At 43.9% G+C, this 26794-nt stretch overlaps 2 protein-coding genes across 10 annotated transcripts in view; one reads left to right on the forward strand and one right to left on the reverse strand.

Annotated features, from left to right (window-relative positions):
- AGAP1 (ArfGAP with GTPase domain, ankyrin repeat and PH domain 1) overlaps window positions 1–7046 on the reverse strand; it is a 372200-nt gene extending 365154 nt beyond the window's left edge. For all 6 annotated transcript variants that reach the window (XM_040560959.1, XM_040560960.1, XM_040560957.1 and 3 more), the window contains exon 1: window positions 6715–7046. In XM_040560959.1, the coding sequence (XP_040416893.1) occupies window positions 6715–6877 (163 nt within the window). In that variant the 5' untranslated portion in view covers window positions 6878–7046. The remainder of the gene's footprint in view (window positions 1–6714) is intronic.
- A 115-nt stretch (window positions 7047–7161) lies between these two features.
- TRPM8 (transient receptor potential cation channel subfamily M member 8) overlaps window positions 7162–26794 on the forward strand; it is a 140487-nt gene continuing 120854 nt past the window's right edge. For all 4 annotated transcript variants that reach the window (XM_040560970.1, XM_040560971.1, XM_040560965.1 and 1 more), the window contains exons 1-2: window positions 7162–7531; window positions 9074–9172. In XM_040560970.1, the coding sequence (XP_040416904.1) occupies window positions 9164–9172 (9 nt within the window). In that variant the 5' untranslated portion in view covers window positions 7162–7531; window positions 9074–9163. The remainder of the gene's footprint in view (window positions 7532–9073; window positions 9173–26794) is intronic.

Here is a 26794-nt window from a genome sequence, read left to right on the forward strand (position 1 = left end):
CAATATTCCAGCCTCCACCCAGGCAGCAGCCCCTACAGGGCACTTGTACAGCCTCGCCACAGGGCTCCACACAGAGATGTCTCTCTCCATGAAGCCATATTTAAGTCCTGATGGTGCCCAATTCCCAGAAGCCCTTAAAACAATTGAGCAACATCCTGCAGTTTGTCCATATCCAGCAGTCCTTGCTCGATTATCGCATGTTATAAAGACAAGCCAGAGCACAAAAGAGAAGCTTAGCATAGTTCCCCGTCAGTACGGGTAACATGAAGCACAAGCAGTCCTTGAAGCTGGTCAAGGACAAAAACTAATATTACAGAAGACAAATCTCCTATTCTCACAGAGGTTAGGATTACCAAAAACATTTAAAGCAATGTTTTCTTTTTTCAGAATAGGGGAACTTTATCCCCTGTAATTTTCACTGACTGTAAGAAATAATTTTAGATTTTTTCCACAAATGGTAGAAAGCTGTGTGTATCAAAGTCAGAAAGGGTAACCTTAACACAAAAAACAACAATTGCAGAAACGATGTTTTAAAAGCGCTGTAAGCAAAAGGTCACACAGTTAAGATGCAAATGAATTCTCTATTTCAGCTACTACGTTATTTTGCACTCATGTCATCTTAAATACCAACAGCGCCGTTTACCCTTCTCGTTGGTAGGGACAAAACAAGTTCCCAGTTGTGATGCAGCAGAGAGTGAAGTATTCCTGAGGTTTGTGGAGACATTCTTCATCTGCCTGGCACCATTCCCAAACTCCACCGTTCTCCAGAAAAGTATGCTTTTTTTCCATTTTATACTGTAGTCTGATGGGCTACTTTTAAGTATACCCCATAAGTATTTGCAAATTAATGGAATACATGGTATTTTCACAGTTTTCATCACTTGCTGCAAGGTTCAACCCCCTTGCTTCACGCAGTGAAGTTCACAGCCAGAGAGTGGATACCTCACACCCTGGGTAACAGACTCATGGGATCACCTAGGTCAGAAAAAACCTTCAACATCCAGTCCAGCCACCACATCCACGTGGCTCCTAAATACCTCCCAGGACAGGGATCCCACCACTGCCCCAGGCTGCCCGTTGCAATGTTTGAGACCATCTCCTTGCCACCTGAGGGAAGAGACGGGCACCGCCAGGCCACAGCCTCCTCTCAGTAGCTGTAGGGAGCCACGAAGCCTCCCCTCGGCCTCCTCCTCCTCAGACGAAGCAGCCCCGGCTCCCTCAGCCACCACTCCCAGCCTCATTTCCAGGCCCTTCCCAGAGTCCTCTCTCAAGCACCTCCACACCTCCCTGTAGTGAGGGGCCCCAAACTGAGCACGATATTCAAGGTGCTGGCTGACTGGATTCCCTACATCTGACTGAACCACATGAATTGAATCCCCCAGAACAAACAGAACACACAAAAAAGCACATTGCTAGCATGCTCTATTGTTGCCCTCTCTCCCACAAATCTGAAACAAGATGGCCATGCTACGAAACTGTTCCCCAGACATTGCCTCAAAAAGTTTTCCTCAAAGTAAAATTCAGTGCAAGACCACAGACTCATGACAGACAAATTACTACATCATAAATTATTTACTTTGCAGACCTGAAAAGCAAACCGAGCAAAAATTACCCTTGTTTTGCATGCTAAGATGTCATAATCGGCCTCCAAAACCATTTTAAAGCATTTTGGCACCCATACGAAATGGGTTTGCATCATTTTTCATTACGTTTGGAGCATCAGCTTTATCACTACAAATCCCATAGACTGATCCACAATTTAAAAAAGCACAGCAGTAAAACAGCTTGAATAGGGTGACTAGTATTAAGGTTTCAAGATGCCACTGTCTTATGCAATACTTGTTTCTTCAGCTTTGCTCATTTACACTTAAATATCTAAACTACACCATCATTCCATTGACTTATTTAAATACTACAACATACTCCCAAACTCTCCTCCCCAGTACCTTGACTTACATTATTTGCTTGCAAGGAGATACACAGATGCTTGATCTCCTAAGTCTGTTTCAACCAAAGGGCTAAGTAAAAGGGGTGCCCGGTATTTAGCTTTCAGAGTGGCTATAATCATTTTCAAGTTGCAGCTTTGATACCGCTCTCAGCAAAAGCTGATTGCGGGACAGCCTTGGCAGCCTCCCATGAGCTCCCTGTACATTATTAAGGAGCGTCTACTTCACCGCAACGATTCACCCCTGCCTCATCACAAACAGGCGAGTTAAAGACAAATCCCGTATTTTCAACAAGTAATCATAGGTTGGAAAGGACCTTCAAGGTCATCGAGTCCAACCACCAAGCTGACCCACTGGGTCCCACTACCAAACCCCATCCCTAAGCCCGACATCCCCAAAAACCTCCCGGGATGGGGACTCTACCACCCCCGGGCAGCACCTTTCAGTGCCCAATTACCCTGCCCGTGACAAAATCCTTCCCCACATCCAATCTAAACCTCCCCTGGCACAACCTGAGACTTCTTGCTCACATCCTATCCGTTGTCACCAAGAGACCCACACCTCCTCACTACAGCCTCCCTTCCAGAACAGGGAGACAAAACAGGCTGATCGCTGGCATCCTTGTCATTTCTGTCTGTAGACTCACATCCCACAGCAGAACTCTTTTTTTTTTTAACAGTACATTCACCCAATTTGTCTCATTGCTCAGTCTCAAGATGTGTTAAAATACTATTGTTATCTCAACCCCAGAAGCAAACGTAACTTCTGTGAGACGGCGCCCCCCAGTACCAGCACTTAAGGAGTCACGAAGCAGAGGGCTCCAAGGAAAGAAGGGCCATGGCAGGGAACAAAACACAGCTTGAGACCCACAGCAATGACAGGTGCCCCTAACCTGCACTTCAAGAGCTTTCACTCAACCGTAAGTTTCTTTATTATCAAAAAATACTATATTTAAAAATGACTGAAGAAAAAATAAAGCACAGCTTATTTATACCTTCCACCATGTTCCAGCACCCACTCCCCAATGCACCAGGATCTCTGCACTGCCCTGAACATGTTATTTCCAAGTATACAGATCTCACCTCTTCTCTAAGACTGAGATGACTTCTGAAGTCCCAAGACTGAAGGGAAATAGTTAATAATCATAATTTCAAAACCCAAACTAGCATTCACAAAACAATTTTGAAATCCCTTCTTTTTTCCTTCTTCTTTAACAGAAAGATTAAAATAGAAATCACAAGAAGATGCTCTGGCACACAGCTCTTCATAGCTGAGCACCATTTGGTATAGCATCTGTAAGATTCAAAGCAACAACCTCCAAAAACCCTCAAAAAAAAACCACAGACCACAGAGATCTTCAAATCACTGTCAGGGCACACTGAAGCCAGTATCTTAAGCGTGGTCATTAGGCTTTGTTTTATCAGCAGAGGATTCAAGATACTTCTTGTCTTCCCCGTAGTTAGAAAAATCTGCTCAAACCCCATGTTGAAGCAGAGTGTTTTGACAGGCTTGCCACTGCGTAAAAGGATAGCAAACTATTTTGAATGCTCAGCGCCTGCTGCATTAGTGCCTGTTAATAACAAGTACATTAGCAAAAGAATTTTTATGGACTATCAGCCAAGAAGACGACATTGACACTGTTTAGTTGTTTTAAAGTTATTTCATGAAGGATTAGAAAATTTTCTGATTGCTTCACTCCCTTTCTTTGGTTTTGCGTCATTCTTCAAATTTTATAGCAACACAGCACTAGCCTCATTCTGGACAAGAGAAAAGGGAACTGACACATCTAGCTGTTACCTACCCTTACATAACTACACTCACACCTTGAGAGCATCCTGTCTTGAAAATCTAAGGTGTTTCCAGCAGTTTAAAGACTGCTGAAGTCTACTCATGTTTCCTTCTCTCTGTTCATAAGTACTCTACATACTTGATACAAGAACCGTTGAATGCTGATCAAGTACTGATGCCTCTACTCGTAGAACTCAGCTCATGAGCCGCAGAACAGGTAACAGCCAAAGTGACAGCATCTAAAGTTGCCTGGTTACTTATCATGAATTTCATAACAAAAACCATACTTCTGTTCATTTTTCAAATTTAATTCTGCAACTGTGAAATGCAAGAACCTGAAAGTAACCAGCTCTTAGCACTTTTATCCTGTGTGGAAAAACTAACGAACCAATATCACACAAATGTTTTAGCAATTATCACACCAAACCGAGGACAACTCAAGGAAAGCAATCTCTGAAAAAATCAAATCAAATCAAAGCATCAATTCAGGACACAATTAGCAGTCAGCAGTTGCTCTCTTAGGATTAGATACAACTCCCATCCTTGAATATGAAGAATCGTTGCTGCTAGAAGACCAGCTTCATTTCACATTATTGCAACAGTCATTGATCCAGCAAGTGTGCCCAGACACTCCTCTAACAGAGCTCAAAGCCTAGAAAGGAGTTTACGCTGCCAATAATTTTTTTTAAATAGTAGACTGAGTAAGCCAGTGACATCAATAACAAAAAAGAAATTCTGAGAATAAGTAATAGTGTACTTTGCTGAATTAAGTCTCAAACTGCTTTAGATTCCAAGTGTGTTCTTCTCCAGATCCATAAAACCTCTCTTGAGCAAGTAAGAATTATTGGAGCTGATCAAGGCGCACATGCTGGTTGGAGTTACGGTTTAAAGCAGCCTGAACTAACAAGACTACATTCTTTTCTTTAAAGGGTACGGTTTCTTTTTCCACTGGAAAAAACTATTTCAGCACAAAGTTACTTAATATTTTCTCATCTCAGCCACGTGCCAACACCACAATTCCTCACTATCACTAAAAAAGCTGAATACCTTGAACTCAAAAGGCTTCATGTGAGTTAGGGAGTTATCATGACAACACTCAACTCTGCAGCTCAGTAAGGACTTCCGAGACTGCAACAGCAGCAAAACAGATGAGACCCTCCAAGTTCTCCAAACACGCAATAAGAAGTTACCATGTAAAGCTAAGAGCTAATTTCAAAGAAAAATAGTCAAAGGAGGTTTACCAAAATACACAACCTGGTGCAGTTGTAATCCAGGAGTGAGGTGAATCTTTTTCGCCTTTTTTCTTTTTGCTGTTGTTACTAAAAATTGCATATATGTAAAATTCAGGGTTACTCCAAGAGCCCTCCAAATGAAAAATGACCTAAAATAGGCACTTTTTCTAGATAAATCTTTCCCATGAATCAGATGTGCTGGTTGCATGACTCAGTGTCCAACGCAAGTTAGACAGCAAACTGTCTCCGAAAATTTTACTCATCAGTTTTGCTTTTGAAAGACATTTGCAGGCTGCTGTTTTGTTTTTAGAGCCTTTGTGAGTGACAACGGAACGGAGCTACAGTTAGGTAACAAGCCATTAATACTTGACAAGACAAACACGAGTCACATACTACAAAGATAACTACAGAGAACACTTCACATCCTCCTCCCACTTCTGCACAAGCTTGGCTGCATCACTAAGCATCAAGAAACATGACATTTAGAACCACGTAAACATGCATTAATTACCACTAAATATATATCTTTTTTTTTCCCCTGAAGGACATCATCTATCCCACAGAAATCCAAACACCAGCAGTACTGCGAAAGGAACAGTGGTGCCTGTGCCCCCTTCCCACAACATATATTAAGTTTCCATCTCTTCCGTGAAAGCGGAGAGCAAATGGAAGGACTCCCAGGAGGGTCGCAGAAGCTGACAACCACTCATCATCATCTCAACAAGTGACAAGTACAATAGGCAACACGCAGAAACCTCTACTGCATACTCAGTCCCCAGTCAAGTCTGTTCATCAAACTGCCTTCTTCAATACGTGACAGGCGCTGCCAGGCTCCCCAGCTTGCTATGCAGGACGCTAACAAGGATTATTGCCCCCTCCCCCTAAAATGTTGATGGTACCCCTGTTTAATACCACGTTGCCTGTTTGTTCAAGCTGCACGGCTCCAGTGAGATGAATCAGTTAGCTTTTGAAGTCACAATCCCAGCTACTTTCTTTATGACATATGCTTTAAGGAGGAAAGAGGCCATCAAAACCTGATAGCTGTAACCAGCTCTCTATTTCAGATGCTATACATCATACTCTGCTCACTCGAATCCCTTCCAAAACAGCGGCAGACTACTTCAATGGCAAAAGCACACAACACAATGCTTTAAACGACTACGCAAAATAACTCAAAGATCTCTTTTTAAAAGACACTTTCTTAGCCAATACTGTTTGCTCTTTTTAACTCCAGTGGTAGCTAAGAAAAATATCTACAGAGTTCCCACCGCGATTTTTTCTTGTTTTGCACTCTTGTACTGCTTAGGATGTGCATCTGTAGCGCTGCTTTGAGGACAGATAAGTACAAATCTATGCTTAGAAGACTTATCTCCATCTTGCTATCGAACCCGTGGGTTTGTTTTTTGTTTTTTTACACTATCGCATGGACTACTGCTCTGTGATCCGGTTGTACAGCTTTACTCAATGAAACACTGAAACGGAACCCGTACATTCAGTGTCTCGATCGGAGCCGTACGGAACACCAAATATCTCCTTCTCTCAAGCTCTTCCGAAGGCAGGCATCGTCCTCCTCACCTTACCCCGGTGCTCGCAGGATGCTGCTCTGCCTGCACGCCAGCAGCAAGCGGGCAGCAAAGCAATTTCTCGGAGCGGCACCGAGCCCCCCTTTCCAGCCGGGCCCCCCAAAACCCAGCCCCTCACGGGGTCTGGGGGAACCCCGGGGCAGCCGGCGGGGGGCAGAGGCTCACCTTCGATGGCGATGACATGCTCGCGGATCTGGCTCTGCAGCACGGGCTCCTCCAGGCGCTCCAGCAGCTCGTAAATGGAGTAGATGTTGGGGTGCACCGACTCGAAGCGCTGGATCTCGGCCCGGATGGCTGCCGAGTTGGCCAGCTGCTGCTGGTAGTTCATGGTGCGGCCGCTCCCCTCCTCCTCCTCCTCCTCCTCCTCCTCGTCGTCCCCGTCCCCTCCCCGCCCCGCCGGGCCCCCCCCGCTCCCCGGCAGCGCCTCGCCACAGAGGGACCGGGCCGGGGGGGCAGCGCCGGGGCCGCCCTCACTGCATGGCGGCGGGGCAGGGCGAGACGGCGGCCCCCTGCCAGCTGCGGACCGGCCGCCGGCCCCGCTCCCTCACCTCCGTGGCGGCGGCCGGTCCCGCCGGCAGCCTGCGGCCGGCCCCCCCCTCTCCTCTCCTCTCCTCTCCCCTCAGCGCCGCGCTCACCCCCTCGCGCACCAACGGTCCCAACGGCCGTAACGGTCCTAACGGCTCCGCGCGCGCCCCGGGACCGGGCTGCCCCCCTCCACCCCCCGTCTTTCTCCTCTGCCTCCTTCACGCACACGCAGGCCGTGCCCCCCTCCCCTGCGTCACACAGCCGTGCCCGCTGCGGGGCGCGCCGGGAAATGTAGTCTGCGGGATCACGTCGTTAAGTTTGCCCCCGTCAAATTAATGATAAATGCAGTAATTGGCTCGGTGCTAACAAGGCGCTGACTTGAGCGTTTAAGAAGTTGTAACTGCAATTCATGGTGAAAGGATGGTGTGGGGAGCTGGGGGTCGGCCTCTTCTCATAGGTAACCAGTGATAGGACCGCAGGGAATGGCCTCAAGTTGCACCAGGGGAGGTTCAGGTTGGAAATGAGGAGACATTTCTTCTCAGAAAGAGCAGTCAGGCATTGGGACGGGTTGCCCAGGGAGGTGGTGGCGTCACCGTCCCTGGGGGTGTTCAAGGAGAGGTTGGACGTGGTGCCTGGGGACGTGGTTTGGTGGGTGATACTGGTGGTAGGGGATGGTTGGACCAGATGATCTTGGAGGGCTTTTCCAGCCTTAATGATTCTATGATTCTATTCTATGATTGTACATATGATAAAGTGTGTAGAATTGCCCTGAAAACTTGATCGTGGTCCCAATAAAAGAAAGAGGAATGTTAAAAATGCCACTATTCTCACGCAGGAACACCTAGAGCAGTAGTGACTGCTCACTTCTTTGCTGCGAGGGTGACAGAGCACTGGGACAGGTTGCCCACAGAGGTTGTGGAGTCTTCTTCTCTGGAGATATTCAAAACCTGCCTGGATGCCATCCTGTGCAATGTGCTCTGGTGATCCTGCTCGGCAGGGAGGGGTTGGACTAGATGATCTTGAGAGATCCCATCCAACCTCATCCATTCTGGGATTCTGTAATAAATATCTGATCTACTTCAGGTAAATTACAAATCACAGAACAGTTTGGGTTGGCAGGGACCTCAAAGCCCACCCAGTGCCACCCCTGCCATGGGCAGGGACCCCTCAACCAGAGCAGGCCCCATCCAGCCTGGCCTTGGGCACTGCCAGGGATGGGGCACCCACAGCTCCTTGGGGCAGCCTGGGACAGGGCCTCACCGCCCTCTGAGGGAAGAATTTCTTCCATAAATCTAATCTGAACCTCTGCTCTTTCCGTTTAAAACTATTGCCCCTTGTCCTATCACTACACTCCCTGTTAAAGAAGTAAAAAATGATGTTGCAATGAAACATTGCTGTCACTAGCACAAAGAAGTATTATGAGGTAAAACAAGTATTATGAAGTAAAACAAATTATTTTCAAACTAGCTATACACACAGCTGGGAATTCACCTCAATAAATTCATATTTAGGATCATTGTTTTGTGGATTTAAGCTCCAAAACTGTAAAATGTGGAGCAAACTTTAACAGAAGAAACATTTTAGCATGAGGACACCTTGGTAAGGGATAGTCTCAGGAAAACTGTATCCACTAGTTCTACTGACATACAACACAGCAGTGAATAGAATAATTTCAGTAACTTACTTATTTTTGCCAAAATGCTTAAACAGTTTGTCATTATTTGGGCATACAGCTCTGGCCTCGCAGAGCTGTTAAGCTCTTTTCTCAGTGCAGTTGTTTTGCTATGATACTTGTAACTAGATTTTCTGTGGTTTTAAAAATATCTTCTTGTGTAATCCTTGTCTTGACTGTTGGTTATTTGGTAATGTTAGGTCTTAAGGACAGAGGAGGCAAAGATTTTGAAAATTTAACATATATATCAAGTTCATTGAGCTACATTAAAAAAAAAGTCAAACTGCTTTGTTTTCTTTTCTCTTTTAAACCATCTGGGAATGTAAGTGGATGATGAAGATCCTTCAGATAATGGCTGTGGTGCTGCTTCTGTCAATTGCCTCTCAGTGAATTCTGCCACGTAATATATCAGCTATTATGCCTGAGGTAAGCAGTTGCTACCAATTTGTACCATACACGTACTAACTAGCATCTCATTTGCAAATAGTCCCAGTAGCACTTGGGCATTAACCTCCTCAATGTGATGGCTCACACATACAAAAACAAACAAACAAAACTACACAACAGAGGTGAAAACTGAAGCTGAGAAGTGAGATGGAGTTTTGGGGTACTACTGAATATATTACTTGGAGAACTGACATTGCCTAATTAACAGAAAATAGCCTTCACCCTCACATGTGTATGAAATGAACTGCCTTTCCACCAGCAACCAGTGAAGGGGACAGGGATGGGGGTGGAGAGGAGGGACCTCTGAAACCCAGTCTACTTGTCTGGGTCTGTGCCTATGAATTCTACCAGGAAGACTTCCAAGTATGTTATCTGCAGATGGGAACACAGTAGGGACCTGGTAGGGGAGAGGGAGACTGCGACACTGTGGCTTGTCGCTACATCCCCAGGGTGCCAGCAGTGTGGGATAGCCTCAGTGATATCCCCATGTCACCAGGGGATAAATGGCACAGTGCAGCCAGGGCATCCCTGTGGTGGCTTTCCCTTGTCCCCGCTTCCTGGGGCGGGTGAGGAAGCAGCAACCAGTGGTTACTAAAGAACACTTATTTTTCCACAGAGAACCACTTACTGCCAATTTTCCCATTCTGATTCTCAAATGGGGAAGTCTTTAATTCAAGCTGAAGGACTAAAGCTTTCTCAGTATTGATTGCTGACTACTGTGTGAGTTGTCTTCTGCTCTTTCAAATAGTTGAGGGGGAGAGGACAAATAATGTTCATAGATGACTGTGTTCTCTTCCATCTTCTTTCTCAATAGGGATTGGTATTTTTTATTAGCTTTCTTGTTTTAAACTTCTAATCCTAGTAGGAAACTCTTGAGTAGACAGCAAAAATTTTAAGAGAAATATAGTGACTGCTTTAACTAGTGGGAACTAAACATGGTATTAATGAGGATAACTTGTGAAGCATAAGAGGATTTTGGCTTTCATTTATCTTAGACTGTTTGAATAAGTTAATGGTATGTAGAAAGCTAGTAAATGTAAGCTCTAACGCTGTCATTTTCTTCCCTCCATCCTGATCTGGAGCAGAAGAAGTACCTCACATTACTTGGTCCTTCTGGAAAATGCCTAAGTCAAGAGTAGAGCAGGGAGTTAAGCAGGAGCCTCCGCTGCATGTGAGGCTGACTATTTCCACTGCGGCCTTATGCCTTGTATTCTGCCAGGTCTAAAATTCATGGGAGGCTAAGATGCAGGAAACAATTCCCAGCCAGAGTAGTGTCAACTGCAAATGAATGCAACTACTACATGCAAATAGTTGGAGCATGAAAACCCTATGTTAATAATACTTCTCTAATGCTATGATCCATAGGCCTTCTATGAGGCTTTTGCTCTCCTGATTTTTTTGCTGCTACAGCTTGTATGCAAGCCGTGTAAAATTAAAGCAAAATATAAGCTACTACTGCAGCCTACTCAGATTTCTCACATGAGAAGGCTGTAACAATAAGTAATATTTTCCTGTGCTTGTAGTAGAGATTATCCTTAAATGCTGCTTGTGATGCACAGAGCAATGCTGGATACATCTCTCAGCTATTAAACTCGGCTTTAGGGAGTCTGGCATCAGAAGTGTTCCATCATCCTTTAATGTGAATTGGGAAAGAGGATGACTTTGGCAGCACCGCTGTGAGCGTTAACAAATCTAGTTTTACTTTGGTCTGGGACATGGCTAGCTGGGGCACTTTGCAGCTTTTCTTGGCCTGTGTTTGTCAAAGGTGATATGACTGCTGAAATTGGTGCTCATCTCTGAATCTGGGGAGGTCATGAAACCTAGATCATTTTTTTTTAGATTTTTTTTTTTTTACAACTATAGAAGGGTTGATGGGCTTTAAGTGAAGCGTACAGAGTGGTCCCAGGAAAGGTTAGCATTCCGTGCTGGCACCGGAGCTCAGCCCGGTTTTCCTTTCTGAAGGTAAAAGCTCTCCAAGGATGAGCTTCCCATCACACCACGCTCCCACAGAGTTGGCTTTGTGGTTAGGTATGTAACAAAGTGCCATCTGCGCCAGCCTCCTACTCCTCCTCCCTATCTGACAAATCCACTCATTGCCGTGACTACAGAAAGCTAAATTACATGGTTTCATTATGATTTCAGTACTGTTATTCCTTGAACGTATTCAGCAAGTGGAAAGCAGCATTGAATCAACATCTCAAACAGCTCGAGCTCCTATCAGATGACTCTGTTTATGCACTTCATGCTATTCCCAGTGGCCTAACTCTACAGAAAGTGTGGGAAAGAATTTTGAGGATATGCAATTAGTAAACTCAGACTTAAAGCATGTGGACAATTAAATTTTGCTTTTGGAGCTGAGCCCAAGCATGCCAGGAAAAAGCAAGAAGCAGTTAGACCTTAATGAAAGTGTGATTGTAGAAAACCTCCACCGAGAAGTTACAAATGGGGTTCACAATCCATGCAGCTGATGTTTATGTACAGATCTTGGAAATGAGGAACTCTCGTGGAATTTCCTTTGAGCATGAACCCTTACCTTCCTCTGCTGTTTTGTTGCATGATGGACCATGCTTTCCTGACTGATGAAATGGGAACTAGACAGGACTAGCTCTGAGTTTCAGCTCCTAAACCAGGAGCTGAAATGTTGATTGAAAAGAGATGAAGCATCCTGTCCTGATCTGTGACAGGATTTGGTGTAAGTACACTCAAACATCACAGATAAATAGACACAGAGGCTCATTTGCAGACCTAGCAGAAAGGGGATTAGGTGACAGAATGGAGAATATAAGTACTCCTGGGTCATCCGAGGGGGGATGATTATAAGAGAATCCTAGCTGATACTTGTAAGCAACATTTCAGTTCACTTGGCCAGCTTTGTGGCTTGTACATGGTCTTATACCCTAGCTGTTCATGTTTGGTATGAGCAGTATTGTGCTTAATATGCAGGGCATGTCTGGAAAAAAACAGGTGATAGAGTGTTAGAGATGCATCTTTGTGCCTACTGATACTGACATTGCCATAAAAAAGGAAATCAAACCTATATGGAAAGCAAATATGGAAACATCAGGTGTTCCTGAATAATTTTTGTCATATTCTGCAGTGAAATGTCAGTATAGAACTTAAATAGGTTATTCTTCCTCTGGTAATAAACGACGTTATTTTACAGGGTAAAGATTTGGGTTAGTCAGTTACTATTACAGAGTGATTAGATTGCTCAAGAGGCTTTGAAACAAATGTAACTAATGAATTAACCTCATTCATAGAGTGTGAAATCTATTCTAGGATAAATGCCATCTAGTTCAAACAATACTAATTATGGGGTAGCAACAACAAGCATTTTTCGAAGCACTAGCTCGTTCCTCAGTGTTCCTGTCATAACTGGGAAAATGCTATTTTATACTAAATCTGCTAAAAAAAAAAAAAAAAGATAGGATGGCAAAAACAACCTGCATTTCTGAAGGAGGGGGCATGGATCAAATTCCTTGCAATGTCAAGTAATCCTCCTTTAAATGTCTTCTGCTTAGAAGCGAACGACATGCTAGCATTCTGCTGCAGAGCAATGAACTAAGAATATCCCTTTGAGCCTGTGGGGTCTCCTCCTTGGGGAGCTTCAGGAGGTGCCGGGGCTTGGGGCTGGGCACCCTGCTCAGGGTGTCCCTGCTGGAGCGGGGCCGGGGCAGGTGGGCCCAGGGGTCCCTCTCCACCTCAGCCGGTCTGGGATCCTGTGATTCCATGATACTTTGATTCCATGATGCTGTGATTCTTATTAATCTAAGTTTCTCTGTAAAAACATCTGCAGTATTTACAGATTTATGGAACTATCATCTGCATGAAACCAAAGACATTATTCAGGTCTGGAGCTGTGCTGCAGCTTTGCTCAGGCTGATAAAGGCCTGTGTTTTAGTCTTAAAGCAAGGACTTGAAATGTTCACAGTGAAAATAAATGGCTTCTTCAGATGATGAAAGAACAATGGTTTTAAGCGTTAAGTTCTGTGCATGCTATCCAAAGCTTAGACAGCTTCATTTCAGCAAAGACTTGAACAATACACAGTAAAATACTTGTTTGATTGTAGGTTATGTGCCTGGTGATATTGGTACCCTTGAGTCAGATTAATATCTTGAATTTTATACCAGCCTGGGTTCAGTGACAGCCTCATATCCCAGTTCCAGAATACTCAGGACTGCGTTGAGCTCTCAGCACTTTATTGAGCCTTATCATGGCTAAATACGATTACACTGAAAGTGACTCTGAGCTTGTTCCTGTTGTCACATTTGTTGACAGAGAATCAATATTTGATCCACCACATAATTCCATGTTAAGCTCAGATCTCACTTCAGCTGTGGTATATGCTGGCAGGGCTTTAAGTATTAGGGAAACCTGTAGACTCACCTTTGAACTTTCAAACGTGCTCCTGATTTCATGCAGAAAAAACATAGGAGAGGTCACTCTAGATTAGTTCAAATTAATCTGCTAGAACAATGACCTTAATTTTGCATATTGCATGGATAATGCTCTAATATCGTGTGATAAGGAATGAGAAACAGGATGAGAAAATGATACAGAGCGTCAAAACAACTAAGTCTGGCAAAACTGTCACCTGGACGCTATGCTACAAGGACCTGTAGGTGACCATCAAGGAAGATGATGATCCAGGACTGTCACAGCAAGATACGTTGGTGAGACACCAAGAGCGCTCCACTTCTGAAGGTCTAAAGAGCTGTATGGATATTCCTGGTGTGACTGAGGTCATGATCTACACTGGCACTTCCTTGTCCCTTTCCAGAAGAAGAAGGTAGCACAGGAGTTTTCACAGGCTTTGTGCTGCCACAAATGTTCTCTTTGGTCTGAAGGCAAGAGAGAAATCAGAACCACGTGCTCACTTGTCGGCGAAGATCGCGTGCAACTTATCCCACAGAGCATGATGCTGCGAAAACAGCTAACTCAGCATCCCCTAATGTGGAACCCAGGTGACAGATTGCATATTTTAAATAGTAACTTGAGACATGCAGCTGCAGAGCACAGCTATCTCCACATTTGTCTGCTAGGAAAGCAAAACTTTCTTTCTTGTTTTGGGGAAGAGGGCAAGCCATCATTAAACAGTGAAGGGGTGTGAAAGAGCATGAAAACAAAGCTGAAGATGGTAGTCAGGGGGGTCATGGTACTTCCCTACATGACTTAGATACTTGTGTGTGCCGCTTGGATCTTGTCCTGCTTCTCAATGCTAATATCAAAAAAGCAGCGGGCAGCAGACTGTCACTTGAGAAGGGAGCAGCAGGCACTCAGCTGTAGCTGTGCAAAAGGCTTCCTGGCCGAGGGGTAGAGGCAACTCCAAATTCCATGGGAGAACGTGATGGGCCAGCAGGGTTGCCCACTTTGGTGCTTGGGCTCGCAGGATGGCTCTGGACTCCCAGCAACAACATGTGGAGGAGAGCCCTGCTGCTTGTACCGACGGCAGCAGTTCTATTGACGGCGTTTATTCCTGTGTGCATTTGACGTCAGCATAACTCAAAATGACCTTTCTTAGCAGACACAGGGCTCCTGTGGCCTGCCTGCACTGCAGTGTGGTGCTGTCTGTGCAGAGATCCTGGGCAGAATTCCCTGAGAAGGGGCTGGTGCTCACTGCTTGTGTGCGTCGCCTTATATGCCCTCCTCTCAGCAGCCGTAGCTTTCTCACAAAGATGTAATAAGATCCCGTGGACTATTTCTCTAGAGACAAGGAGGGGCTCTTGGCATATTTCCACTGTCACATTTTGCTTATGGTTTGACCAGGTTTGTCTGACCTAGTTCTGTTCGTTAACTGGGCTTAATGGTGGAGTCCTGGAAATGTTCCCAGTTGCTAAAGTCAGGCTATTCCTTCTGCAGTAATTAATTGCAGTTCAAAAGTCCTTCACCAGCCATGCATCATAACATTAACATTTAAAAAAAATAATAAATTAAAAAACAAACAAACAAACCATGTCCTCTGTGATTTTACGCTTTGAACAAACTCCTTACAGCGGCGAGACTTACATTCAATATCACAATGGTACCATGGGACCCCGCTCATCAGTTTCTTGCTGCTAAGTACATAGTGAACTGGAAAATCTCTTTCCTGTGTACCCATTACAGAACTGTTATCGCAGGATAGAATGAAGCTTTGCATTGCTTTTGCTAAGCTGGGCAAGATTTTTCATTCCAGAGTAACTTGCCATCAACTTGCTACAAAGGAATTTGGGAAAAAGTGTAATTAATTGAAATGTGATACAATAATAATTTGAACTCCTGGAGAGTACTTAGCAGTTATTACAGATAGGGAGGTTCATTAGTACTAAACTTCTAGCAAGGAGGCAACCTTTAGTTGAACTTAGGGTGCCAAAATCATACTCATTAGATCTAAATCAGGTAAAGGACATAGTAAAGTCCTGTTTTCCATGTGGAGTTAGCTTCATCCTGAAATGCTTTGGACTTGTCCAAATTTCAGGTCACCTTCAGAATGCTAAAACTACACAAAGGACCTCAGGTCCTAAACTTTGAAAGCTTCCCTAGCTGTTACTGTTTAAAAGTAAGTTTCCCTGTTGTGCTTGCTGTCAAGAATATCCAGCCTGCAGCTCAAAATGTTGTGCCTGATCCCCCTGAATAGCTGAACTCTGGCTCAGTATGCCATTTAGTATGCACATCCTTAACAGACAGAGCAGGATACTACTGTAAAGCCTATTGATTCTACTGCTTTATAAATAGCCAGAGGTTTGCTGATAGAATTCTACTGGAGCAAATATTACGTGCTTGGATTAGCTACTGACTATGTGAATTGCAGAGGAACCTTCTTCTGGCTTTGCAGGTCCTGAGGTGGGTCCTTGCAGGCTTCCCAGACCTGAACTGTGTCGGCTGCACTTGGTTCCAGCTTACTGACAGCCGTGGAGCCAACACCATGAGCTGGTACAACAATCAGTCTGGGAGCCGCTGGGTACCTGCCCAGGAGGAAGGGTTTTCTGAAATTTTGCATTCTGGGGCAGGTAAGTTGCTCCAAGTCAAGACACACAACCTGAGGTACAGGTTTGATACCATGGAAGGCCAACTCAATCAACATAGTGCCTAGTCATCCAGCAAGTGCCAGAAATCCTGTGTAAGGAGTGCTTCTTCATGTGGATGGAAGTGACTAGGATTGAGATGTCCCACCCGAGTAAAACCACCACAAGTGTCTACTTGAGAAATATAAATCCTTCCCTGCATAGGGTACATCCCTTTCTTCAAAACAAATAGCATAATTTCTTTTATGCACAGTTCCGGTATCTCAGTGGCAGAATCCTCTCTTTGTTGTTCATTAGCTCGTGTACAATCCATGAAGCAAGCTGCAGGATGAACTCTTAAAGCCTGATATTACAAAATATTAACTATAATATAGCTTTTTTGTTGTTGCTGAGAGGGTCTGAGCCCTGGTCCCACGGCCTTCCATTATGTAGTGCCCAGAGGGATCAGAAATTCACCCTTCACCAGAGATGCCCTGTGTAAAATGGAGTTGTCTTACTAACTGTCTGCTAGTAGGAAGGCAAATAATGCGGCTGGCCTTGCTGGTATGCTTAGGAGGGGAAGGAAGGTCTTGTGCTTGGACTGTATGCATGTTAAAGGGAGACCAACTCACTGGAAATGAAGAATAGAAGACTTTGAAAAATAAGTAGGATCAGGGCCTTGAGGAACTGTTACCAATTGAAGAACAAACAAACAAAAACCCCTACCATCAGCTTTACACCAAAATATTTGAAAAGGAAAGCTTCCAAAAGCTGGACATTGCTCGTAGGCACAGTTTCTGTAAGTGCCACAGTAATCTGCTGACATCAGTTGTGAGGACTCATGTACGGACTCAGATGTATTTTCTCTGCTGGAAAACATTTCTTCTACTCTTCAGAGGCTGACTAGATTCTTTCTCCTGCCCTTGAGTTTTTTGCAAAGTTTGCCTTAGCTTTCCTGACACTTGAAGAGGGAAGGGCTGATCTCCTTTGCTCACATCTGAAGGTGGACAGTGTGTTAAAAAGAGAGGTCAAGTGCAGTGCAATAGCTGTCAAAAGAGGTCTTGAGTATTTTAGGCACAACGCTTCAGTTAAAGTCAAAAAACAAGTATCACAGCCTTCAAAGAAAGCTCAGCTGTTACTTTTAGAACAGCTTCTGGGGCTCTGTTATCCCCGAAGTGTTCCTATGGAGGAAAAACGACCGCATCCCCAGTATGGGATGGAATGACTTCAGACAGCATACAAAGCTGAAAGACCTCAAGGCTTAGCCTCACCTTATCTTGTCTCCATTTTTAAACTGGTGTCACTACTTTGAAATGCAAAACCAGGTATATACATAGGTCTGCTCAAACTCAGCTGACTTGAGGAAGCTACAGACATGAAGGACCTGTATTTTGCAGGCAAGGGGCTAGGATGCAGACTTGTCTCTACCCTGTCCTTAGCCAAATACAGAATGCAGCAGACTGCTATTGTCCCAGATCTTAAGGGCCAAAAAAGCAGTGAAGTTTTGGCACTAGTTTTCAGAATAGCTGGCTGGATGAAGTAAGATGGAAGTATGTCATGGGTTGTTACTTGTTCCTTTCTCAATCATCTGAGCTGTTACAAATACCACCACGTCGTTATCCTTGGGCCCTCAGCTGAATTTTGATGACCAGCATGGAAAATGTTTGAAGCTACCACTACACACTCCTCAGTACTCCACACAAGGCTGCAAAGTCTTGGATCAGAAAGATTTAAAGTCAACTCAGCCATCATAAAATTTAATAAAGTGAGAAATTTCTGCTGTGGTCTCCAATAGCTTCAGGTATATTGTCTTGAGAACTGTAAACGCTTACTTATAGCTATATCGATTCACTGTTTGATTTGAAAAGGCACAGTAGACCTTTGGATATTCCCTGAGCCTTTTTTTTTTTTTTTTTTGGTGTGTTTGTGTGTGGGGAGGGTTAAGCTATATGAAAGGGACTTGGGATAAAGCACTCTTGAAGATGAGATAAATTTTTGCAGGAGCAGTTCTGGTTTTTAGACTGGAAGGTGGGATCGGAAACTCATCCCTCATACAGCTGACAAACACTTGCACATCTGCTGGAGCTGTGCATGCTAAATAGACTTGGAATTGCAGTTGCCTTGCAGAACATGAAATCTGGAAGACGAATGCTTATCTAACATGAAATACTTGGCAGAAGTCTCAAAAGCTAATTTCAGCTCTCTACTCTGTTCTTTAGGGGAAATAGGTTTAATTGGCAGCTAATACTTTTGTTCATAGCATCATGCACAAAAGGACAAAAAACGTTACTACTTTTTAAGAATAGCATTGCTCCTGTTGGTGAAAGTCAGGGGCTGCAGGAATTAACTGAGATAAAATGTCTAGCAAGGGCTTCAGGATACTGGTCACCAAGGCCAAACTAAATTGCATGTATCAGGAACTTCATGCCTCTCACATCTGAATAGGCCTCATGACTTCAGATAAGAAGGTATTCAAAGGATCTACCAGTCCTGCCCATAAAGTTGGTTGTCTGATGCCAATCTGAATTACTTATGTGGATGGAAATGATTTCATGGTCCGATACCCCACCTTTGGGGGACAGAGGTCAAGGTTGTATCCTTAAATTCAGTAGCAGTTTAACTAGCTGGAGTGAGTGCATGGAAAGGATCAGCATCCTCTTGTGCTATAAAGCTCAGGGGACATGCTGTTCTGCAAATACCCTAGTTTCTGAATTACTTCTCTAGGAGCAAAGTTAGCCCCCAAGGATCACTGCAAGGTATCAAGGTCTGCTAATGGATAGGAAAACAATGAAGAGCACAGCTTCAGTAGAGATTACAATTGCATGGTATTCTGCACTCTTTGCTTACGTTGACTGTTCCTGGCAAGTCAAGGACCTAGTCTTTTCTCTAGGGTCATGGTTGGGATGCATTGAGTGGTGCAGTACTCATGGCAGCCTGTTCTTTCTTGGGTGCCTAGCCTCAAGCAGAAAACTTGATGCAGTAACTCTGCATCTCATAGCTCGTGAAAACAATACCAAGAGGAAGTGTGCCTCTGAATGAAAATGGGGAAATAGCTGGGAAAGACAGAGTAAAGCAAAGCGACTTCATAACCAAAACAGCAGCAGCATTGCAAAGAAATAAAGAGAAGTCACTTCCCAGAAGAGATTTCCTTCCGTAGCTCGTTTCATTTACTATGGCAAGAGTGAGCAATCTTGGAGTGACTTGGAGCTTCCCCTATCACAGTAACCAAAACACAGATATACTGTTGTTGGTTCCTCTAAACAGTTTGCTTAGAAACCTTTCAAAGGCATTTTTCATTGTGTTGCAGTAGGGGAATCGCCACTGCCTCTGAAGTTAAAAGCAAAACCATAATCCACTTGGAAATGTAGTGTTTACTAGGAGATGGGGCAGCTGAATGCAAGAGCTGGTGACATTTGTCAATGGCTGTCTTTGTAACAGGACTGAAAAAACAGGCAGTCAGCAACACCCTTCCTGCAGGAGACTCCAGGGGCTGTGTGTGACCACCTCCTGCTTGAGACCCTGCCTGGTCTGAAGAGACATTTTAAACTCGACTCAAAATTCTGGTTCAGTGTTTAGATATTTGTGGGAAGCGTTCACAGCAAAATGGATGTGAAAGCTACATAATACGTGGATCGGTTCTGAGCCTGTAAGGAAAAAGCACGCTCACTTGCACGGAGCACTGGGCTAGCATTTGCCTTGGGAAGGCAAGTTGACTTCTGCTGCTAGACAGCTGGTTGACAGAAAGCAGGCTGCAGTTGTTTTCTGTGTAAAAAGGTAATACTGAAACTGCTTGTACAGTGTTTTAAAGTGCATCTGACTTGTTGCTGAACTGTGTAGTTTGCAGGCATACTCAGGTTAAATAGCATTAATCATATCTGATCTATATCGAAACATGCGGCATGGATGTGGGCAGTGTAAGGAATGAAAGAAACTCGGGGTCTTTTCCAAGTGGGGAATGCCTACAGGCTTGCTTCCTGCTTCTACCTGTCTTCTAGGACAAACTGTCTGGAAATGGTTAATCAAATGTTTGCTTGGAGATGTACAAAGGGCTCAAAATTCAAATTGTATGGCACATGGGTGCCGTAAGTCAACATAACACAGAAGAAGCAAATGAACTGTAAAACAGCCAAAAGTTCTGTAAGCTGCTCTCAGCTGTGTCAAAATACCTGTGTAACAGCAATAGAAATAGGGCACTGTTGAAAAGAAAATCACCCCAGCAATAGCCAAATTGTGATTGGCAATGAGAACATTGTGAAAAAAAAAACAACACTTTTTTGTGACTGATGTCAAGGCTAGTGTTAAAGTAATGTTCAACTTTCAGTCTTGCTTTTGTCCATGATGCAATGGGTTTTAATAAAATTATGAGTTTGTCAGAGATCTGAGACTTTGTTAATCATCTGAAGAATTGTAATGATTTTCCATAATGCATATGATGGAAGAGCAGCTCCTGTGTCTCGTCAGGCTGCTTCCATGGCTGCAACTGCTGTTTGAGGTAAGAAGACAGCAGAGTTCAGAGCGCTAGCTGAGATGATCAGTCCTGGCATAGCTTCACTGGGGTGTCGAGTCAGCAGGCTGCCTTCTGAAGAGTGAGTCCTGGTGGTGATACTCACTCCAGCATTTGTTTAATTGGAATAAAAAGTAAAAATGTGTTAAAAATTGACTGGTTCAGTTCTAGACAAGCTAATGATGAACCCTTGCAAGAGAATTTTTATCCCCCTGAACTAGACGTCGGACTTTATCTCTTTCAGTTGGAAGAAAGAAAACATCCTAGTACTTTATATGAGCTCCTCCTCTGGGACCAACAATTTCTGTTGTCTCATTTAGACTACTTGCAGGTGTCCAATGCAAAAAGCTCAAAAAGGAAATAAAATAACTGGAGAAGCCATTTTGGAGTTCCACATGCTTAGAAGCTTTTTTTACGGGTAGATTTGATTGCAACAAGGCCTGTTTTGAAGACCTAATTTTAAGCCTGAAAACAATGGATTTGGAGAATGATGAAACTTTGCCAGATAAAGCTTTCTATAAACGTGTCTGAAACTCAGTAGTGGAGGTTCTCGTTGGTTTTAAGCTCAGGCACTACGTTGCATCTGCCTATAGCTGGCAGCTGTGCTGTGCAATGACCCTAAGGGCACTAGTTGCTGCCCAGGAGCCCATCTAAGTTCAGTTCAGGGACTTCGCTCGCTTCCTGAGCAAAACTGGCAGAGAGCTGCTCCCCAGCTCAGTCCCAGCTCTGCTAAGTTGTGTACCTGGCCATAGACCCCGGTGATCTTGACCTCAACATGTAATTTAAATTTCTGGCCTGAGCTTGGAGCTGTACCATCACTATGACCCTGCCTGGTGGCCACTAGACTGGTTACACGCCAGGTGAACACATATAGTTGGAGGACTAGGTTTGCAGCCATGCAGCCTGGAGAGGAAAACAGTGGTGTGGTCACCTTCCACCTTTACCCGCTCTTAATTTTCATGTGCAATGAGCTCTCGTCAGATATTTAGCATTTTGAAATGAGTTTATGGTTAGTTCTATGGAAACATCAGCTCTGTGGCAACCAAACTCAAAAAAGGAATTGAACAGAACGTTATGCTGCTTTGCATAAATCCATAGCACATGTGCATTTGAATACTGCATATGACTTCTAAAGACAGGAAAGGAAATTGCTCGGAATGAATGAGGCTGTAGATCTGCTTTGATATAGTTTTCCTTCCTTCCTTCCTTCCTTCCTTCCTTCCTTCCTTCCTTCCTTCCTTTCTTTCTTTCTTTCTTTCTTTCTTTCTTTCTTTCTTTCTTTCTTTCTTTTTCTTTCTTGTCAGGACTTCTTAAGTAAGTTACTAAGTACAGGAAACCATATTTGAGCTGAAACTGGTTGTGACCGGGGGAGTCATGATGTGACTTTTTGTGTTCTTCCTTTGGCAACAGCTTCTGGCTGAACTGAAATAGGATGCTGGACTGGACCAACCTTTTCTGTGATCTGGTAGGGTGGTTAGCGATGCAGTGGAATACTGCTGAGCACTTCTAAGCATTAAAGACAATAACTAATTCTTGGTGTTGATGTTAGGCTGGACATTGACTAACTTGGGTTGGCCAAGGGCATGGACAGTCATGCTTATTTAAAACTTAGGAACATGCAGCTTGCCATCACTCGTTAGCAGGACATATTCATTTTCTGCAAAAAGATCTGGAGAGAGGAGGGATGGCCTCTAACCACGTGCAGGGAGACAAGTATGCAGTATATAAAATATAGATATACTTAGTCTCTAGCACTCTGATAAACTCATTCTGGCTGATTAAGCATACAGGGACATTTGACTGACCTTGTCAGCTGGAGGAGTGAATGGACAAAATAAATGAGATTTCAGTCTCTGAGCTGAACATGTTTAATATGCTGAGTAGCAAGTCAGTAGCGCTCGTCCTTTCCATTTGCTGGATGACCTGGTATTTGTAGAGAAAAATCTCCTTCTGTTGAATGTTTCAGGAGGTGTAATGCTTCTTGGTACTTGGATCCAGCACAAGCGCCTTTCCAAACTGGTATCCAGTTCCTGTCAATCTGCCACACCTCAGCATGGCTCTCTGAATGTGACCTAGTGCAAGTATTGTGGTTTGGCCCTAGAGAGCAAGGATTTCCCCTGTACAGCAAGGCCAGGAGCCGGCTGCATTCCTTAATGTGCCATGGGGTGCTGCAGCTCGAGATCATGCCTGTCCGGACCCTACTCTCCAGATCATGCAGTTGCTATCTAGAAGGCTGTACAACTTGCTCCCTAGCTAAATAACAGTGCCCTGAATGTGGAAGGTGGCATGCGGCTTTTGTGCTTAACCAAACACTGCATCTAATTTAGTGAGACTGCCTGATGCCAGGCTTGAGGAAGGCAGGAGGCTCAGCCCAGGTTTAGTGCTGTCCAGGTAACAACAAACCAAGAAGAAACAGTAATCAGCTCTTACTGCCTCACTGAGAGCATGCTTCAGTTTAATAACCTACTTCTAGAAAAGATCCCTGAGGAAACAGTAAGCTGCAGATGAAGATCTCTACAGGAGTTTAATTAGTTGGTGTCCTTCAGAGAAACATACTAGCTTTTTTTTCAAGTCTCTTTAAGAACTGGGCCTCTGGTCCCTAATTATCTTGTTCTTGCTGCCTGGGACAGCTAAATAATTATGTTCTGAACTGGGTGAATGAATGCAGTAAAATGATGTTCTTAAATGCAATCAGCCACTCATGGCTCTGACAAAAAGTGTGATAATGTAATAGCCCTGGCTCGCAAGAGATCGACGTGAATGTAAGAACAATGCAAAATGCTTTTCAAAGTTGGCCTAGGAATTAGTCTTTAGCTTTACCTTGTTAGATGATACAGGTCCTTCATGCTCCAGCTGAAGCTTCAAGTGATCTCTAAATAAGCATGGCATTGAGTGAGCAGAAACCTAATCAGTAATTGATAGATCCAGTTGCATGTCCCTGTCACCCCACTGTATGCAGACCAGATTGAGCCACTGAGCTCTTAATGCAACTTCTAAGTAGCTTTAACTGTACTCCAGTGATGTTAAATGCTTCATTATGCTAACAGTTATGAAAGCTGAACAGCCAAAGTGGGAAAGTGGTGCAATAATAAAGTTAAAACTTATCCAGCACCCTGGCAATTATTAGCTGGCATAGGAAGGCAAAATGGGAAAAAGGACACCCAAGATTACAGTATATAAATGGCTAACCTTTTTGTTTGTTTGTTTGTTCCAGCTGTCTAGACAGCTAGACAAATGCCAGGTTAATTTTCACCTGACTGCAAGGTGTTTTAACACTTATCTTTTACCAGGGGTGCAATCTGCCCAGATTGTCTTGTAGGGAATGATTCTATATCGAATACACTTGAAGGTTTTTCAAGGTTATATCACTTGATAAAGTCAAAAATATCCCTGTCCAAGATTATAATGGGCTTGGTATGATTCTAAAATGATGCACCAAGTAGAAAGGCAACTGAGGTTTTGAAAATAGAATAGGAGCAGTGGAGCCCTTGAACAGATTGTTTGAATGACAGCTGTAAGTGCAGATTCCGTTTCTATTAATATAAATGTTCTTGGACTTAAAACTTAGAACTGAAACAGAAGGAGAGTTCAGAAAAATCGTAATACTCAAGATTAAGGTATACACATAGTGCACTTGGAACAACAGTATAAACACAAGCATATTCTTATAGCTGCGCAACTTTGTTTAGCCATTCTCCCTCCCAGTTCCACTGTTCACGTCAGTCTTCTCCAATCTGGTGCATGAAGAAGTGTTTTCTAGGTGTGAGAGCAAACACCAGACTTCACCAATATGTTTGTCTCTGCCTTGTGTCTGTTGCTTTGATGCCCTGCTTACAGCTAGCTAAGGCAACCGTCTTATTTAGGTCTTAGTTTCTGCCTCTGACAGACTCTGCCAGGCCCTGACTGGAGTATTAGTCCGTGAAATTCAGAAGATGGCTGCCAGGAAAAGTCATTCCAGGCAAAAACCCAGTGTAGTCAGTGCTGTTTTGCTTGACAGGGTTGTGTCTGGACTGAGCATTTGGGCAATACCATGGAGCAGGAGGCAATGACACTGTAGATATACAACAGATAACAGGCTCCTGGGTCAGAGCGGTAGCTCTCATCAGACCTTTAGAAACTCATACAGTATATGATTAACACTTGCTATCAAATGGAATCTTAAAAAAAAAAAAAAAAGCAAAAAGCTGCTAACAAAGAGGGGAGGAAAGCAGCTTATAATGGTTCACAACGATAGCTCTTACAGAGAGCTAACTGTCTAGCACTTCGTATGAAGCCATCTGACATACAGAGAGCACAACGGAGCCACGTCAGAATTCCTAATGTGGGGCATGACCTGCAATTTAGCAGGTAGCCACTCAAGGACAATACTCCTCTGATACAGCCAGAGCCTGTAAGCAAAATTAAATGTCTTCTGTCAGTGTTTTGCTGCCCAACCTTTGGGTGTAACAGCTGAAATTGCTTCATGGCCTCACAGCTCTCATGTGTCCTGTGTTGTGCCCTTTCCGGAATTAATGTGGAAGGCTCAGAGCATCTTGAACACTAGAGATTTGATTGGCATCGAAAGATCTACCCCTTGGGTACATCCTCTAAGTGGGGAAACAATAAAGCACAAACTTCTATACATTTAGTAGCATAAATGATGACTGAACCCAGGCTTGGTATGAGGGAGAGCATGGCTTGTCGAAGTGTCAGAGTGGAGGATGGAACTGGATACAGTGTGCTGGAAATAATTAGATGATCAGATTTTATGCTATATTAGAAAGTTGTTTTCACTGTTCTAGTAAAACCACTCCCCTGTCTGTACACAAAAAGAAAAGTCGTACCTTACTGCAGAGAAAGTAACCCTGAATACAACTTTTTATTGGCACAGTGCAGTACAAGCACAGGAACATAGCGGCCTGACCTGAATGAAATGACACACCGGGCTGAGAAGCTTGTCCTGCAGTCTGCTCTGCAGCCAGCACTTGCTACTCTGCAAGCCTAGTCTCGTCTGTCTATGTTTCCTTCAAAATTTTCTATCAGTGTCCCTGCATAAGCTCCGCACTAAATATCTTTTATGTGAGATGCCGGCTGGCTTCACTAGTGAGTGCTCACATCTCTCCAGATCCAGCCATACATTCCTTCAGCCCCTGACCCTGCTGCTTGCTCCCCTTCTCTTCAGCTGGCATTTCAGCTTGAGTTTTGACTGCTGCTGCGCTCCTTGAACTGTTAATAATAGCTGTGTGCTGGAAGGGCTGACTTGTGGCGCAGCTGTACGCTTTTGGCAGAGGTTCTTTTCTTTCTTGGGGGCACCCCAGCAGTTTGTTCCTAAATAACCCATGAATAGAGAATACCCCGTTTAGCAGTCTGCCCTGGCTTAAATGAGAGCCAGGAACTTACTCATATTAAGGGAAGTAATGTTTATTGCTCTAGTCAGGAAATAGCTTTATCTCTCATAAAGATACTTGAGCGATGCGAACAGTCTCATCTACTGCGTAGGAATGCTATGGTGGTAGTCAGCTAAGCTTAAATCTGGCTGGCAGGCCTGTCTCATAACCACATGACTAGTTTCCTCTTCTTTTTTAAGAGGGATTAGTGAGTAAAACTACTAAGGGTGTATTAAAACACTCAAAATTTTCTGAGAAATGACCGTGTTTAAAGAACACATCTGTTATCCACATTGGTGAGCCAGTCTGTCTAACTGAAATTGCCTTTTTCTTCTGGATTTTGGCAATACTTATTTCTAACAAACTTTGTTTCAAGGGATATGCCAGCTTCCATCTAAGAAAGAGCGATCCATGGCAATCAGTTATTTAGTCACAACTTCCCTTGGACATTTTGGACTGCAGTAAAAGGACACTTTTGGAACAAAACAGACTGATACTGAGTTTTAGCGGCCTTAGGCATCAGAGCAAAAAACTCTGCCTTTTCCATTTTTTCCCCCTGAAATCCTGAGTATTGTCTTTTTAATTGTCTTCAAATCAGTGATTCTTCTCTGAACGGAGCCGTCACAGCTGACAACTCTGCCTGTGATATCTCCCTGGTGCTCTTCAACTCGCTTCCCACAACCATATGGCTGTCATGAGGATTTAACCTCTATTCTCAGTCGGGCTCTCATTTCCACAGGCAGATGA

Source organism: Cygnus olor, chromosome 6 (genome assembly GCF_009769625.2).
Source record: "Cygnus olor isolate bCygOlo1 chromosome 6, bCygOlo1.pri.v2, whole genome shotgun sequence".
NCBI classification, from domain to species: domain Eukaryota; kingdom Metazoa; phylum Chordata; class Aves; order Anseriformes; family Anatidae; genus Cygnus; species Cygnus olor.